The following is a 16307-nucleotide window of genomic DNA, read 5'->3' as shown; positions in this document are numbered from 1 at the left end:
GCCTTGGAAATCTGAAAGCCAATAGTGACAAGATACTGTCCTATCTTGTCAGACCATGCTCTAGGTGCTTGCTTCAAGCCATACAATGCTTTCTTCAACCTGCAAACAAACTCAGGATGAATAGCATGCACATAACCTGGTGGCTGCTCCATATATACCTCTTCTTGCAAATCACCATGCAAGAAGGCATTCTTTACATCCATCTGATGTAAAGACCATTCCTTTGATGTAGCCATAGCAATGACTGCTCTTACGGTTGCCATCCTTTCAACCGGACTGAATGTTTCTTCATAATCAATGCCATATGTTTGTGCATACCCCTTGACTACTAATCTTGCCTTGTATCTGTTCACAGAACCATCTGCATTGTGCTTCACCTTATAAACCCACTTACAGCCAATTGCATTCTTACCTTTAGGCAAAGGTACCAATTCCCATGTAGCATTTGCCTCCAAGGCATCCATTTCTTCATCCATGGCTTTCTTCCATTTTTCTTTTCCCATGGCTTGCTCAAAAGAAGTGGGTTCTGGTTCCTGTATCACTTTGACCATATAGACTTGGGCTCCAGATAGTTACCCCATATAGCGGTATGGGTGTAACAAGGGTGTCAAAAAGCCACAGTTTGGTGTGTTGTTCATAAAATTGTATGTGAGCACATTGCCTCTCCAATGCACCTAAGGTTGCAAAAGCTTTTGCCAAATGAGCCTATGATGTCTCTTTCCAAGAGATTTGTGGTCCCTTCAATGTGACCCCCAAATAAATATACTTCCTGACCATCTCCACTGGCTCTCCATCGAGAGTAAACTATTGCTCGGCTCTTGTCATCCAAGCAATTGAAGTGTTAAATACCATAACTTTAGTTTTCCCAAGGTTCACCTTAAGGTCTCTGTTGGGAATAAAGGGCCATCGTGCCTTTTATATGTGCACGGGTGTGAACACACCCTTAGCACATTGTACTTTCATACATATATCTATCTAAAAACCTAAAGTAGTATACTCGTCTTAGCACATTGTACTTTCATACATATATCTATCTAAAAACCTAAAGTGGTATACTCGTTATTGTACCGAAAAACGTGTTCACTCTCTACTCTTCTCACTCGTACTCTCTCTATCTCTCTCACTGCGCATAATGACTATCTGCCTCGGTCTCCGTGCTTAATCGATTCCTACAAACTGGTATCAGAGCGTAAGGTGCTGCAAATGGTCATCAGGCTGAGGCAGAAGACGAGCGTGGTAACGAGAGCTCAAAAGCGAGCAAGAGAGTCACAAGTGTACTGCACTGTCAGTCGACAGTCTGGGAACCCAAAGCCTGCACAGGCGACCAGGTCTGAGACCACGCTGCAGACTAGCGTCGACAGGGTAGCTAGGCGACAACTTCATCAGGTGGCGGGCGCGATGGCTGTGTGACTGGTGACGAGTACGGCAGCTGCGTGACGGGCGACGGGGCCAACCAGCTGACGCGATGTGAGGGACCAGCGAACAGGCGCCGTGTCCAACGGGGCGACCAGCACAAACGGCGAACAGGCAGTGTGACGGTCAGGCGACGCGACTGCAGTGGACATTGACGAGTGCGACCAGCCGACGGGGTTCCAGGCTCACGGCGATGCCTGGCAGGTCAACGGACCCGTCAGAACTTTTCAAAAAAATCTTTTTTTTTTGAAAATTGCTTATATCCACTGACGGGGTTTCGCGGTGTAAGCACAAAATCTCAACTTTGTGCAATTTTGGCCCAGAAATTTGAAGCTTTTCCCAGATTTGGGAAATTTGATGCAGGACAAGCAAATTTGTCTCAGAAATTGCAGGAATTTGTGACATTTTGTCCTTGACATTTGGGGCTTTTCATGTACATGCACAAATTGGGCTGAAATTGACCCAATTCCTCGACATTGAGGCACATTGGACCCTGTGCAATTTGGGGCTTTTGCGATTTGGGCAAAATTCGTGTAGCATTTGGTCATTTTATGTACATGCAGGTTGAATTCTGCGCAATTTGGACATTAACACTTGGTAAATTTTGGGGGTTTTGCTGAAATTGCTTTATTTTGGCAAAATTGGACAGTCCTATGCATGATAGAGGAAATGCAGATGTATGTTTGATGCTTTGAGCACAAAATTTTGGGGCTTTTGACCGTTCGTGTCGAATTTTATGCCCGTGGGTACATGTACAACACAAATTGCAGCTGAAATTTTGGGATTTCTCATGTAATGTGATGCACGTGCCCTTTGGAACAGCTATAATCAGTTGGAACAACTTTACATACTAGGGGCAGATCATAGCAAAAGGGCAATATGATGGCAAGGGATGCAGTAAATCACGTGGCAAAGATGTTGAATGCCATCATTGTGGCAAGAAGGATCACTTCAAACGTATCTGCTACAAATGGAAGAAAGAGAAAGAAAAAGGCAAGAAGACAGATGATTGCAAGGAAGAGAAGAAGAACAGTTAGCCTAAGAAAAGCAGTGTAAAAATTGAAGAGGTGAATGTAGTCACTCATGACAGTGACAGTGGGAGTGATGTACTCTGTCTCTTCACATTTTGGTGCACATGCTCTACTTGCAGATACAGATGATGACATGCATACCTGGATTCTTAATTCAAGTGCTTCCTTTCATGTCACCCCTCATCGTGAGTGGTTTTCCGCCTATACAGGGGGTCGACATGGTGTTGTCCATCTTGGGGACAACTATGCATGTGAGATTGTAGGTATTGGCAGTGTGCAGTTACAGTTTCAGCATGGCTCTGTCTTTACACTTCAGCATGTACGGCATGTACCTCAGCTCAAGAAGAGCTTGATCAGCACAAGGCAGCTAGATGATGATGGTTTTTATACCACCTTTGGTGATGGAAAATGGAAGATCTGTAAGGGATCTAGGGTTATTGCCAGAGGCTGCAAGAGTGATACTTTGTATCCACTTCATGTATCTAGTGTGCGTGATCATGTTGTTGCCGTGACCGAGCAGCCAAGCGTTTCTTTGTGGCATGGCCGGTTGGGATACATGAGTCAAACAGGAATGAAAGTGCTTTCTCGTTTGGGTTACTTACCTTGTCTGAAAGTGTTTACCACACTTCCCCAAGAAGTGTGGTTGGGCAAGCCATCTTCATATGCTCATCTGAAAGTGTTTGGCTGCGAGGCTTTTGTGCACATTCGTAAAGAAAAACCCAGTAAACTTGAGCCAAAGTCCTGTAAATGCATTTTCCTAGGATATGGTGACGAGGGTGAAATGGGGTATAAATTGGGGGATCCCGAGAAAAGGAAACTAGTACGCAATTTATCTTCCGGGAAGATCGCATGCACAAATAGCCCGAAAAGACTGAGGAGGTCTGTAGGGTTGTATTCTGGGAAGAAATACCTTTTGGATAGCAAAATGTGCCTGCTGTACAACAACAAATACCTGCTGTAAATGAACCTGTAAATGCAGGAAATGATGCTGGAAATTATCAGCCAGCTATTGCCCATGAAAATGAGCCATTACATGTGCAGGAACAGCCAGGACAGCAAGCTGTTAATGCTGATTTGCAAGCTGAAATGCCAGGACAGCATGTTGAAAATGGAAATTTGCAGTAACAACCAGTAAACAATGACCATTGGGTTAGGAGATCATCTAGGGCTACTAGACAACCTGACAGATATGTTCCTGGTGCAATTAATGTGGCTGAGTATGTCATGTTGACAGATTGTGGTGAACCGTCTTGCTTCAAGGAAGCAATGGACAAACAAGACGGCAAGAAACGGTATAAAGCCATGTTGTCAGAGATGGAATCTCTTGAAAAAAATGGCACTTGGGACTTGGTGCAGTTGCCTAAAGGGTAGAAATTCCTTCCATGCAAATGGGTTTACAAGATAAAGGTTACTTCTGGTTCCTCACCCAAGTACAAAGCAAGATTGGTTGCAAAGGGGTACAAGCAGGAGCATGGAATTGATTTTGATGAGATTTTCTCTCCTGTAGTCAAGATGACTACATTGAGAACCATTTTGGGCTTGGTTGCAGTTGAGGATATGGAGCTTATATAGATGGATGTAAAGACTGCATTTTTACATGGTGATCTACATGAAGACATATATATGTAGCAGCCTGAAGGGTTTGTTGAACAAGGAAAAGAAAAAATGGTATGTAAACTCAAAAGGAGTTTGTATGGGCTGGAACAAGCACCAAGAGAATGGTATCATAAATTTGATACATTCATGTAGTCCCAAGGCTTTCATAGAAGTCAAGTGGATCACTGCTTGTACACCAAGAAGGCAGCAGATGGCAGCCTGATTATCTTGGTTTTGTATGTAGATGACATGCTGATTGTCGGCAGGGATACTCATGCCTTGGATTTACTGAAGCAAAGTCTTCATGGCAGCTTTGACATGAAGGATCTTGGTGATGCAAATCACATTCTTGGCATGCGAATACTCAGAGATAGATCTAAAGGCTCACTCTATCTATCTCAGCAGGAGTATATCTCCAAAGTTTTGCAGTGTTTCAATATGGAGGGGGGGAAAACAATCGGGGTTCCATTGCCTCCATATGTGAAACTTAGTGCAGAGGATAGCCCTACATCTGATGATGAGAAGGCTGAAATGGCCAAGATACCATATGCTTCAGTTGTTGGCAGTTTGATGTATGCTATGGTTACTATACGTCTTGACATTGCCTTTGTAGTAGGAGTGGTTAGCAGATACATGGCAACTCCTGGCAAGAAGCATTGGGATGCAGTGAAAGGTATTATGAGATACCTCAAAGGCACAAAGGAGTTGTGCATCTGCTTTGGAAAGCAAAAGGTATCTGTTGTTGGCTTTACGGATGCAGACTATGCTAGTCATGCGGACTATAGGAAGTTCACTTCTAGGTATGTGTTTACTTTCATAGGAGGAGCAGTCTCTTGGATCTCAAGGCTACAAAAGTGTGTTGCATTGTCTACTACAGAGGCAAAGTATGTAGCTGCCACTAAGACATGCAAGGAGGCTTTATGGCTTTCACGTCTCGTGGGAGAGCTTGGCATCACAGAGTTACGTGTTCTCCATTGTGATAGTTAGAGTGCTATCATGCTAGCACGGAATCCTGTCTTTCATGCAAAGACAAAGCACATACAGGTTAAGTACCACTTCATTAGAGATGTACTTGACAGCAAGAGCATTGAGCTTGTCAAAGTGCATACAGATGATAACCCTGCAGACCTTCTCACGAAGGGTCTTCCAGCAAAGCGGTTTGCTCATTGCCAAGAGATGATGGGAGTTGGATAGATATATTTATTTCAGCTTTGTACATACTTAGACTTAGCTGATTCTTTTCTCCTCTTAAGACACATTGCCTTTAGGTGGGAGGTTGTTGGGAATAAAGGGCCATCGTGCCTTTTATATGTGCACGGGTGTGAACACACCCTTAGCACATTGTACTTTCATACATATATCTATCTAAAAACCTAAAGTGGTACACTCGTCATTGTACTGAAAAACGTGTTCACTCTCTACTCTACTCACTCGCACTCTCTCTATCTCTCTCACTGCGCGTAATGACTGTCTACCTCGATCTCCGTGCCTAATCGATTCCTACAGTCTCTATCTTTGCAAAAAGCTAATAATGCATCCAAGTGTCTATTTAGTCCCTTAGGTGAGCTAGATATAAGTACAATATTGTTTGCATAAAGCTTGTAATGGTATGAGCACTCCAACTAGTCCGGCCCCACTAGTTTGTCCACACATTCTGAAATTTCATCTATGTACAGCCCAAATAGTGTTGGTGAAAGTGGGCAGCCTTGTTTCACCCCACTGGTGCTATTGACTATATTTGAGATGCCCTTAGGCATTTGTACTTTACCTATCATTGTTGCATACAAGGCATAGATCATTGTATCTGTACCGGCATATCAATGTCTTGCATTCTTGTGAGTCTAGCACGTGGCACTATGTCAAAGGCCTTGTGAAAGTCCACAAAACAACAGTAGATCTTTTTCTTGAATGCCTTGCCTTCTTCGATGATTGCCCTCAATGTAAAGATATGGTCTAGAGTTGTATATCCCCTCCTGAAGCCAGCTTGGCCTTTTGATCTCAAGCCATGCATCTCGGCCCATTCACTCAATGCTTGTTCCACAATAGAGCCATATATTTTTGCCAGCATGTGTCCAATCATGATAGTTCAATACTTACTAGGTAGCACGGGGTCTCCACTCTTGGAGAGCGGCACAATAGTATGGTTTGACCAACTAGTTGGAAATCCCTCACAAACTGCCCTATTAAAGATGCGAGCCAGCATTGGTGCCAAGATATCACAAGCATGTGCGAAGTGTTTTGTTACTAAACCATCATGATCTTGGGCTTCCCCTTTTTGAGTTTCCATATGGTATTCCTTACTTTTTTTTTGGTGAAAAATCTACAATTTGCTGGTCTTGAGGTTGAGGGGGGTGGCATAGGCTCTTGACCAAGAACATCATAAAGCGTGCAAGCATATTCATGGTAATCATCTGGTCTAGTAATCTGTGTAGGTGGCTAGCTCTCATGCATCTTTTTCCATGCTCTCTTGCTGTCCTATCGAGGGGAGTGGCATAGGCTCTTGGCCAAGAACATCATAAAGCGTGCAAGCATATTTATGCTAATCATCTGGTCTAGTAATCTGTATAGGTGGCTAGCTCTCATGCATCTTTTTCCATGTTCTCTTGCTGTCCTATCCCAAGAATATGGAATACATTTCTGTTTCTAGTCTGCTGAGGTATTCCCGCTTCTTTTTGTGTGCCAATTGGTTGAGGAGTGTCCAAGCATGCTTGTGTGTACATATGCTAAGTGCCACCTCTCGCTGAAAATGTGCTTGTGTCTCTCTACACTCATCATCATACCAGCCATGTTGTGGGGCATTACGTTGTGGAGGCTTATCTGACGGTGTAGTGTGTGGGAAAGCATAGGCTGCTGATGTATTATCTCGGCTAGCTTTCCTATAAACTCATCGAGAGAGACCTATGTCTAGCTTCCTCAATGCATCTTGCACAGTATGTATATGTGTGAGGTCGCTTCCACAAAATCATAGCGTGGAAATTTTGATACGTGTGTTTGTGCCTCATGTATATGCCCATATTGCATTGCGAAAGCTAGAATAGCATGGTCTGCTGCTAATCCAATTGGTGTGTCTAAGATTTCAAAGTTTTCTATATCAGGTAGCAATTTGGGTGATCCAATCAAGTAGTCCATTGTGCTTGAACCTTTCTTGTTATTCTAACATGTGAAACCATTAGATCCTGGCCACTGTGGCAGCCCATTAGATATGGCCAAACCATGTACACTTCCCAATGCCAATAGGTGTGTTCCATATTCTATTCTCTCTCTATCTTGGGCTGATCTAACTAATCCACTTCAGCTAATGCAATATTTGCAAACATCTCATTGCTAGTGTCAAAGAAAATAGATTGGTTGCTTCTTGTGGATGCATTAAAGTCTCCTCCTAGTAAAATATCCCCAATGCTCATGAAACTCGTTATGTCCTCACATAGTAGTGTACATGGGGATGCCTCTTTAGGGGCAAACTTAGAATATGCAGGGGAAAAGTAGCATACGGCAATATATATGTCTTGAGTTCTATTTGTACATGACCTGATCCACATGTATCTTGCCTCTACATTTCTATATATTGCTTGGACTATATCTCGGAGCTCTTCTCTAAATAGAGTTGCCACATCTCCTGATCCCCTTGTCCCTCCAGGCCTCCTAGGTTGAGGGCGATATGCACTCTCCCATCTATATCCATATACATTAGGTAGATGGCTGTCTTTACATTGGTATGTCTCAGTATACATCGCAATGTCTATCCCTTTGAAAGTATCCTCAAAATAACATGCATCTGTCTTAAGGGAGCCATTGCAATTCCATAGTGTGAACTTCAAGGTCTCATAGGCCGCGCACCATCATGCTGTCCTTTTCTCTATGACGATGACTCCCATCTCTGTGGATAGTCCATTTACTTGCATTTCGTGCCACCAGAACACGTGGGATGTTTTCCCTCCTATGGGCTATTTGGGCCGGATCAAGGTCTTCATCTAGGTAGATCTTTTCTCCTTTGAGAGCGATCCTCTTGGAGAGGAAGACTTTCTTCCTTTCCAAGTCTCCAAACTTCAAGATGAGGACTTTTGTTTTTGTGTCATCTTTCCCGACTCACTAGGACCCAATGATGGTACATATGTAGCCCCAATTTTGGTGGCAAGAGCTATATCATCTTCAATTGGGAAGCTTTTCTCATTAGTCCAAGAACTATTACGTAGGGTGCGCGTGCCCGTCTTTTTGCCTCTTCTTCCAAGGTGGCATTTGTAACTTCCACTTTGTTGCCATATATTTCTTGGCTCTTTTTTGCCACATCTATCTATTCTACACTTTCTTTGATAGCATTCTCAACATTCTCCATTTTCTTTTGGATTCCTTCCACCACACTTGCATAGGTGTGTATATCCTTTTTTAAAACATCCATTTCTTTTTGCAGCTCCAGTGTGATTTGTGATTCCTTCTGTGTGTCCAATTTCTTTTTGCGTTCCTCTAGTTCTTCTTTTAGGTTAGAGATCATTGAGTCTTTCTTTGCCATGTGTGCATTCAATGTTTGTTGCATCTCTTTTTTTCTTAGTTCCTCTGTGATTTCAGCTGGAATCCGTTCTAGAGCATGGTCAACATCTCCTCATATAGTGCTTCATTGATTTTGTGGGATATCTTCCCATATCTAATTGACCCAGGAGAGACATTCCAATCTCAGGTTTTACACCCATAGGTTTTGTATCTCAGGTTCTTTGGCGGTGTATGAAACATTGTTTCCATGGTTGGTTTTTTGATTCCTTCATTGTCAGTTTCTTCTGTCATGATTATAGCATATGCTGTAGCATAAACTGTTTACAGTCTGACTAGAGCAGTAAACCAGTACATAAACTGTCATGATTATAGCATATGCTGTAGCATAAACTGTTTACAGTCTGACTAGAGCAGTAAACCAGTACATAAACTGTCACTATAGCATAAACTGACAATGTATCATAAATTGTCAATGTGACTGCACCATAAAATGTGACTAAAGCATAAAACTGTCAGTGCAGCATAAAACTGTCACTGTAGCATAAAATGTCAATGTCTGCAACATAAAATATGGCTGTTGTATAAACTGTCACTGTGGCATAAGCACTCACTGTAGCTTTCAGAGTAATTTTTGCCTTTCATACTGCAGACATTCCCATCAGACACAAACTGTCCCGTCTCACTGGAGACAAAAACATAAGGTCCACTACTGTTCATTGCATGTACATCATTACTGTCACGTTACTCCAGCAAGGCTTACTGTCGCAGAGAGTTACAGCATTATTGTCACAGAGCATTACAGTATTACACCATTACGAGAGCACTACAGCATTACACACCACTATTCACTGCATTATGAGCTCATTGATAGCATTACAAGAGCATCATGCCATTGTTCACTTGATTTGAAAGCTGCATTGCCAATGTCATCTCTTGACGCAGCCCTCAACAAAATACGAAGGAAGAATATTGCACTAACGGAAGAAGAATGCTGATACAACGGTGATGGACTGATCAGTCCCTGTACACAGCCCTCAGCGTCAATGAGGGCACCAAATTAGGCTAATGACGATGGCAACACGAAGCATGGAGTGTGCACCTTGGGAGAGGCTCTTTTGGGGACTGAGTCAATGTAGACGTGTTCAAAGTCATCTCACCTATTGTGGTTCTTGGCTCTTGAGATAAGCTTTCAAACCAAGGTCTAGGTTTCTCTAGAGAGAACTTAGCTCTAACAAAATCATATGACAATAGCACAAACAGAAACTTAAAGACAATGAACATAGTGAATAAGAAATTGGATGAATCTAAATAGAATAGAATGCTCATGAAGGACAACTAAGACTAAGGCTCACAAGTAGGAGATGACAATGCATGACAAACACGAATGCTAACACACACACTATACAGTGATGGAATATTGACCCCTGAACTCACGTGTCTCGAGGACCAGGGCATAGAGTATGAGAACTAGAGAGAGTGTCATACTCCGATGGATTCGGAAGTGCAGCAAGGTAGCCTCTGTAGATTTCTAGCAGAAGCAAACGCAACTATGGGCTGGATCAATACAGATAGGAAGGGGAGAGAGATAATCGGACAGGGAATGTGTCAAGGAGTAGAGGCAACAGCTGTAGAAGGATAAACGCAGCCTCTAGGTGGTGCAACAAAGCCAAGTGGCAGCTGTATAGTAAAAACATAGCCTAGGATGATGTCGACAATAGTAGACAATGTGTTTTGAGCAGCAAATGTAGCTTGGGGATGGTCACCAACAATAGATGGAGCTTCGAGAGCAGTAAACACAACCTCCAAACTAACACAAGGCAGTAAACGCAAAACCTGGACAGATGTGGACAGCTGGCGACAACAATAAGGGGAGACAACAGTGAGAAGAAGGCTACAAACAAGCGCTAGATGATGGTAGATAGTGTGAGGCAGCTTCAGCTGAGATGTCCTCCATGAATGGGGTGTGGGCAGCAAAGCTCTAGCACTTGTAATTTGCAAAAGCGAGATTGGGCTGAATGGGAGGCCAGCTTGTCTATTTATAGAAAGCTCAGGGCCTCCTAAATTAGAGTTTGCATGTGGGACATTGAAACCCTCTAGGACCGCGTTTATTTTTAATTAAAGGTTTAAACTCATTAATTAATTTGATTTTTGGTGCTGTTTAATGAAAGCTAATGAATTTTTAGCTCAACATCTAGCCCATCATCCAAGGCCCTGCCCTCTGAAATCCGAAGTCACCACTCCCAGATATCTGACCAAGGGATGTATGGGTCAACCTACCATGACTTTCCGGATGAAATAAAAGTAGAGTTTGAAGTTGATGATAATGCTTTGCGAGACATTATGAACAAACATTGAGAGATCTTGCAACTACTGCTACCGAACATGCATCCATGACCTGCCTGAACACTCCCAGCAATCCAACAGACCTGGCCACTTGCATTAACAAGTACTGAGCACTCAACATGCACCATGTTGCTTATCATAACAGTGAAATAAAAGTAGAGTTTGAAATTGACCACAATGCTCTACAAGACATTATGGACAAACAACCAGAGATATTGCAACTACTGCTGCCGTACATGCATCCATGACCAGATGACCTGCCTGAACACTCCCAGGGATCAAACAGACCTGTCCACTTGCATTAACAAGTACTGAGCACCCAACATGCACCATGTTGCTTATCATACTCAAGAGTTTGAGTTTCCAAAATGTTGCCTGCTTTGGCAATCGCATAAACAAATATTGAGCTCAATGAGCTCTAGAAGGTCTGTCATAGTCTGAACTGTTATATTCTCATATGGGCATTATGCAGGTTGTCAGTGATTGCTGGAGTGGTGGTGACAAGACGAGGGAAGATAGAATTATGAGTCTTTTTCTGTAAATAGTGATTGTTATAAAGGTCTTAATATGTCAGATGTTCCTTGTCCAAAAGGCAAGCACGATGCAGCTCTACTATCTAGTGAACAGTCTTCTGCAAGGCAGGAGGTGTTTCCAATTCTTTGTATGCTCCAACTTTACAATTTTCCAAACCCATGTTGAACATGAAGCAAAAATTAGAAGCACTTGCTTACATGCTCCTAATATGGACTAGCGTTTGTTGTACCACACTGCAGTCTGAGACCTCAGCTCTGTTTTGCTGGGAATTCTGTTAAAAGGCCTCATTATTTTGCAGTATTGGTGCAGAGGCATTCTTGGAACTGCTAGTTCAGAGACTGAATCCAGATTCAAACACTGGTGTACCGACAATGCCATTTGAACTTGAGGTGAGTTGTTGCGGATTAGTGCAAATGTTCCACTAACCATTGGGTTGAGAATACTGAGTATTGCATATATTGCTGTGGGGACAGGTAGTAGAGGCTGCACTAATATCTCGAACTCAGCGGCTAGAGCGGAGATTAATGGAGATTGAACCACGAGTAAGTTTTGCTTAGCTCTTGACAGTAGTAGTGCTGTAAGATGTGTTGCTCACTGAGATGTTGACCCGAGACCTAATTCTTCCATCGTTAGGTGTACTGTGCAGTTGCTTTTTCTTACATTAAGGATTACTGTGTAGCCCAGATTGTGTGAAATAAGTGAGAACATGTACCTTTTGTGTTTCAAGTGTATGCTATCATGAACCAGCCACAGACTGTCGCGTTTAGAATTTGCATTAGGTACTCAGTTCATACATATTGCAACAAGTCCTTTACTTTCCCAAATATTTCCCAGCATGGATCTTGTCTCATTCTTCTTCCCCTTCAAAGCATCATAAACGATTAGATGGCACATGGGACCAGCAACAGGCACTGCAGCCCTGTTGCCTTGTTTCTGTAATTGACTAGACTATCTCTGCTTTATGTGTTGCAGCATTGGAGCTTGAGAGTTAGCTCACATAAATAATTAGAGTCCCCCTGCAACTGCTCTTAGCAGGCTCTAAGGGAATGGATGACCTTTGAAGATCAATTGGCAGTGGGCCTTTGAAATATGCCAGCTTGCTGCCAATAATCTCCTACACCTTGGATTGCAAAGCAGTAAGCTCTAGAACCTGTGGTTTGGGCAGAGCCTTTAGGCCCACAATTGTACATGAGGCTACCTTGATGTTAAAGATCGTATCATGCATCTCCACCTCATAAAATTGGTGACTTCCCTGACTGACTGCCTGCCAGAAAAAAACTCCCCAGGATATCCACCCAAGTCCAAGCTCTACTTGACGGAGTATCCTGCAAGCTCCTTCCACACCAATTGTGCAGCCTCACAAGATCATAGGGGTAGTGCTTTGGAGTCTCCAAGCACTGTTGTGGGCTACATTGGCAGACCTTGTCCTGCTCCATTTGAATCAGCCAACTGCAAGATCCCCATGTGCCACTGGCCATAGTAAGTATGAGACTCTCCTTAGCTGCCAGCAATCCCATATGCGTCGCTAGAAGGTTTGTCTGAAGGGGTCCATGGTGTTGTGCTTTGCCAAGTGTGTGTTGTATGTTGGTGCTCAAACCATTTCATCATGCATCAAAATGTGTTTGCCAATGGGATGATATGCTAGGATTTGTGTAGAGAAAGGATGCACAACTACAACTAAAATACAATAACTGAAATAGTAATGCAATAGATGCAAATTCTAAACGCAAAACGCAAAACGCAAGATGCAAAACACAAATACACGCAGAGAAGAAAGAGAACTCTGAAGTGAATGAATCAATGTTGTGAAAGAATAGAAGAGTGTACAAAATGCTCAAGGGCAGAGCTAAAGAGCGTGGGAGTGTCCACGAGAGATGGATCCCAAGTGCTGAAATCACATGTCAGAGCTATGGGAGTGTGGAAAAGTGTATGGCAGTAGGCTGGTCACCAAAACCCAACAATGTAGAGGCTGCAAACTGGTAAACACAGCAATGTACTGCTGATTGGAAGCTGAAAACTGTGCATTGGAGCTGTAAACAATAGAGCGACAGCTAGAGGAGGTGTGTCGGAGAGTGTCAGGGCCTGTAATGCTGAAACACAAGTTGGCAAACCTTGGCGATGATACAAATCAGCTAGATGACAAGCTCAAACAGCAAATGCAGAAGTCTGGAACAGCTTGGAGCAATTGCCAACAATTGGAAGCTATTGCCTACATCAGAGCACAGGCGGAGTCACTATAGTTGATGATGGCTAGACAGTAGATGGAGGTGGGTTGCAGGTTGGAAACTGAGCGCCAATAGCAGCAAAGAGTGTGTGGGTTGGTGTAACTTGCAAAACAAGGATAGGCTGAATAGTGAGCAGCTTGTCTATTTATAGATGCAGAAGGATCCTCCCAAATTAGGGTTTTGCTTATGGGACACACAAACTCTCTTGAACTGCACCTCGTTTAATGAAAATTTTGGTAATTTACATGTTTTGGACTTGTTTTAAAGAGCTAATCAATTTGTAATGCATTTTTAGCGAAACATCCCCTCTCAGGCCCAAAATTGGAACCAAGAAGGGACAAGCAGAAAAGCTCAAGCCCAGTTTTACCCCAAGGCATCCCACCCCAAAGTAGCCAGGGCATGAGACAAAGGGTGCATGCCCAATGGCCTACCAAGACTACAGAGGCGATGGTTATCTTGTGAAGGAAGCCCAAGTTATCATCCCAAAGAGGCCAAGGCATGAGACAAAGGGTGCTCATCGGTGGTTGCCTACGTACAAAACCCCAAAGTTGCTTCGCAACTAAATTATGCTGCATCATGTATGCCCACATGGGATAATTAATACCATCCAACTTATCAGAGTCCCCAAACATGTTTAGCAAATCGTTTTGACCTACCATTGCTTGTTGCATACGACTTTTTCACAATAGTCGCTGCAAAAAGTATGCCTATGGGTGCAACATTATGAAAAAGCAAAGAAAAGGCCAAAAAGCTTACAAGTTTTCGCACAATTGATGATGATGAAGAAAAATTTGTAGTTGGAAAGGCTCCAATGTCCACAAATGTCAATATAGAAGGTGTAATTGGCCTTAATGTTGATGCATTTGGACAAATTTCACAAAATCCTTCAATTTATTTGTTGAAATTTGGTGAAATTTGGGCTCAAATGTGAAAAGCCCCAAATTTTTGGCATGACATTGGGCAATTTTTGTACACTGAGCACAAAACCCCTGAAACTTTGGTGAAATTTGGGGGTTTTGAACAAAAGCCCCAATTTTTTCAATGAAATTGAGTGGAGATTGAAGTCTACTGCAAAAATCCCCAAATTTTGTGCCTATTAAGAGGGTTGCACATGAAGTAGCTGCCATAAGGTTCTGATGTTATGATAATCATCAGCTAAAACCACATTTATTTTCTGTCTTTTATCATTGGCCTCCAAAATTTGGGAAATACAAAGAGACAGAAGTGGAGCTTGTTGTTCACAGCTTTCAGATTTCTTTTATACTGGTTGAAACAGTTACAGTGTCTCATATAAGTTTAAAGATCCAGTTAACTGAGGTGTTTGACCTGTTGCAGGTTCTAGCTCTATTGGAAGTTTTACCAAACTGTCTTACTGCTAATGTTTTGGAGGAGCTCCGTCTAAGCAAGCAAGCTTTGGTAAGACACTTTGAAATGTCAAAAGCTTTGTTAGTGGTGTTTTTATACTTGGAGTGTTTGAAGAACAAGGTGAAAGGAGATGTTTCCATCTTGTTGGTGTGTGATTAGGTTGAATTGGGATCCAAAGCAGGTGCTCTGAGACAAATGCTGCTGGAGCTTCTGGAGAGCCCACAAGAAATCCGTCGCATGACAATTATGGGAAGGCGTTGTTCAATTAAAAAGGAGGATGGTTCTATCGAGTGTCTAGAGTTAGAAGACAAGCTTCTGGCTGATGGTTTGTATATTCCTATAAGAGAATAGCAAACATTTTGACAGTATAACATGGCACCCTGTGTTTTGATGAAATCTTTAACATGTACTTTTGCAGATGAGGAGGAGGAGATGGAGATGCTTTTGGAAAACTACTTACAAAGGTAAATATTATCTAGTGAGCTTATTTTCTTGGATGCTGGAAGTGCAGTGTCTGTGTTCATTTTGTTGGAGTACTATGTTTCCTGAACTCTTTTCTCTCAGAATGCAGGAGTTAGACGAATATAAGTTACATCCATGGTCCAAACATGCATAGACTAATGAGCAGGAGGTAGAACAGAAAGTGTTCACACAAAGAGAGAAAACTTAGAAGGCATATGACATATCTCCATGAACTACTCCACTGAATTGTGGTAGAAAAGATGCATATGACAAGAGAAGCTGCACAGAGTTAAAAATGCCTTTGTGGCTCTTGCCCATTCTCTCCACTAATAATGGACAGCAAATGCCCCCCTTCATGGTTGTTCAGGAAATATAGTAAAGAAATGAGATTGCGCAGGTAGAACAAGATGCGTGGAAGATAGGGAGAGTGGCACTATCTCCTCCTGGCTCATTTATACCCTTGCTACCTTCCGTGCCCCTCCTCTTCCTCTTCCATAGCTTCTTCTCCACCCAACTACCATCTCTCCCCCCTCCACCTTCTGCCTTCCTCCTTTTCCCTTGCTCTACTGCCTCACCCATGCTGCCATAGTGATCAGCTATTGCTGCCATGCTGCTGCTGACTACCCTGCCCCTCCATGCCAGCCCCCCTGCTGCCAGCAGGCGTGCTGCTAGTGGCAGTAGCACTTCTAGGTGCCTTCCTCACCTTTGCACCTTCTTCTTGTCCACCCTCTCTTTCCATCTGCTTGACTGCTCCCTGTTTTTGTAGCAGCCTTCCCTCTTTTTGGTAGGAGGACAAGTAAAGTGCATGAAATGGAAAACTCTGATAAACAATCTTGTGTGTGTTAGCTTGCCC

General features: G+C 42.9%; 1 protein-coding gene across 1 annotated transcript in view; it reads left to right on the top strand.

Moving 5' to 3' along the window:
- The window catches only part of MGT10 (magnesium (Mg) transporter 10), an 89480-nt gene that overhangs the window by 56533 nt on the left and 16640 nt on the right, over positions 1 to 16307 (top strand). Inside the window, exons 6-10 of the mRNA XM_087675199.1 lie at positions 11701 to 11791; positions 11876 to 11944; positions 14963 to 15043; positions 15152 to 15317; positions 15411 to 15456. Coding sequence (XP_087531325.1) covers positions 11701 to 11791; positions 11876 to 11944; positions 14963 to 15043; positions 15152 to 15317; positions 15411 to 15456 — 453 coding nt within the window. The remainder of the gene's footprint in view (positions 1 to 11700; positions 11792 to 11875; positions 11945 to 14962; positions 15044 to 15151; positions 15318 to 15410; positions 15457 to 16307) is intronic.

Source organism: Lygodium microphyllum, chromosome 1 (assembly GCF_053477565.2).
Source record: "Lygodium microphyllum isolate KBCC chromosome 1, Lygodium_microphyllum_v1.1.10, whole genome shotgun sequence".
Taxonomy (NCBI): Eukaryota; Viridiplantae; Streptophyta; class Polypodiopsida; order Schizaeales; family Lygodiaceae; genus Lygodium; species Lygodium microphyllum.
Note: the sequence above shows the minus strand (reverse complement) of the source record. Positions and strands in the feature narration are given on the sequence as shown.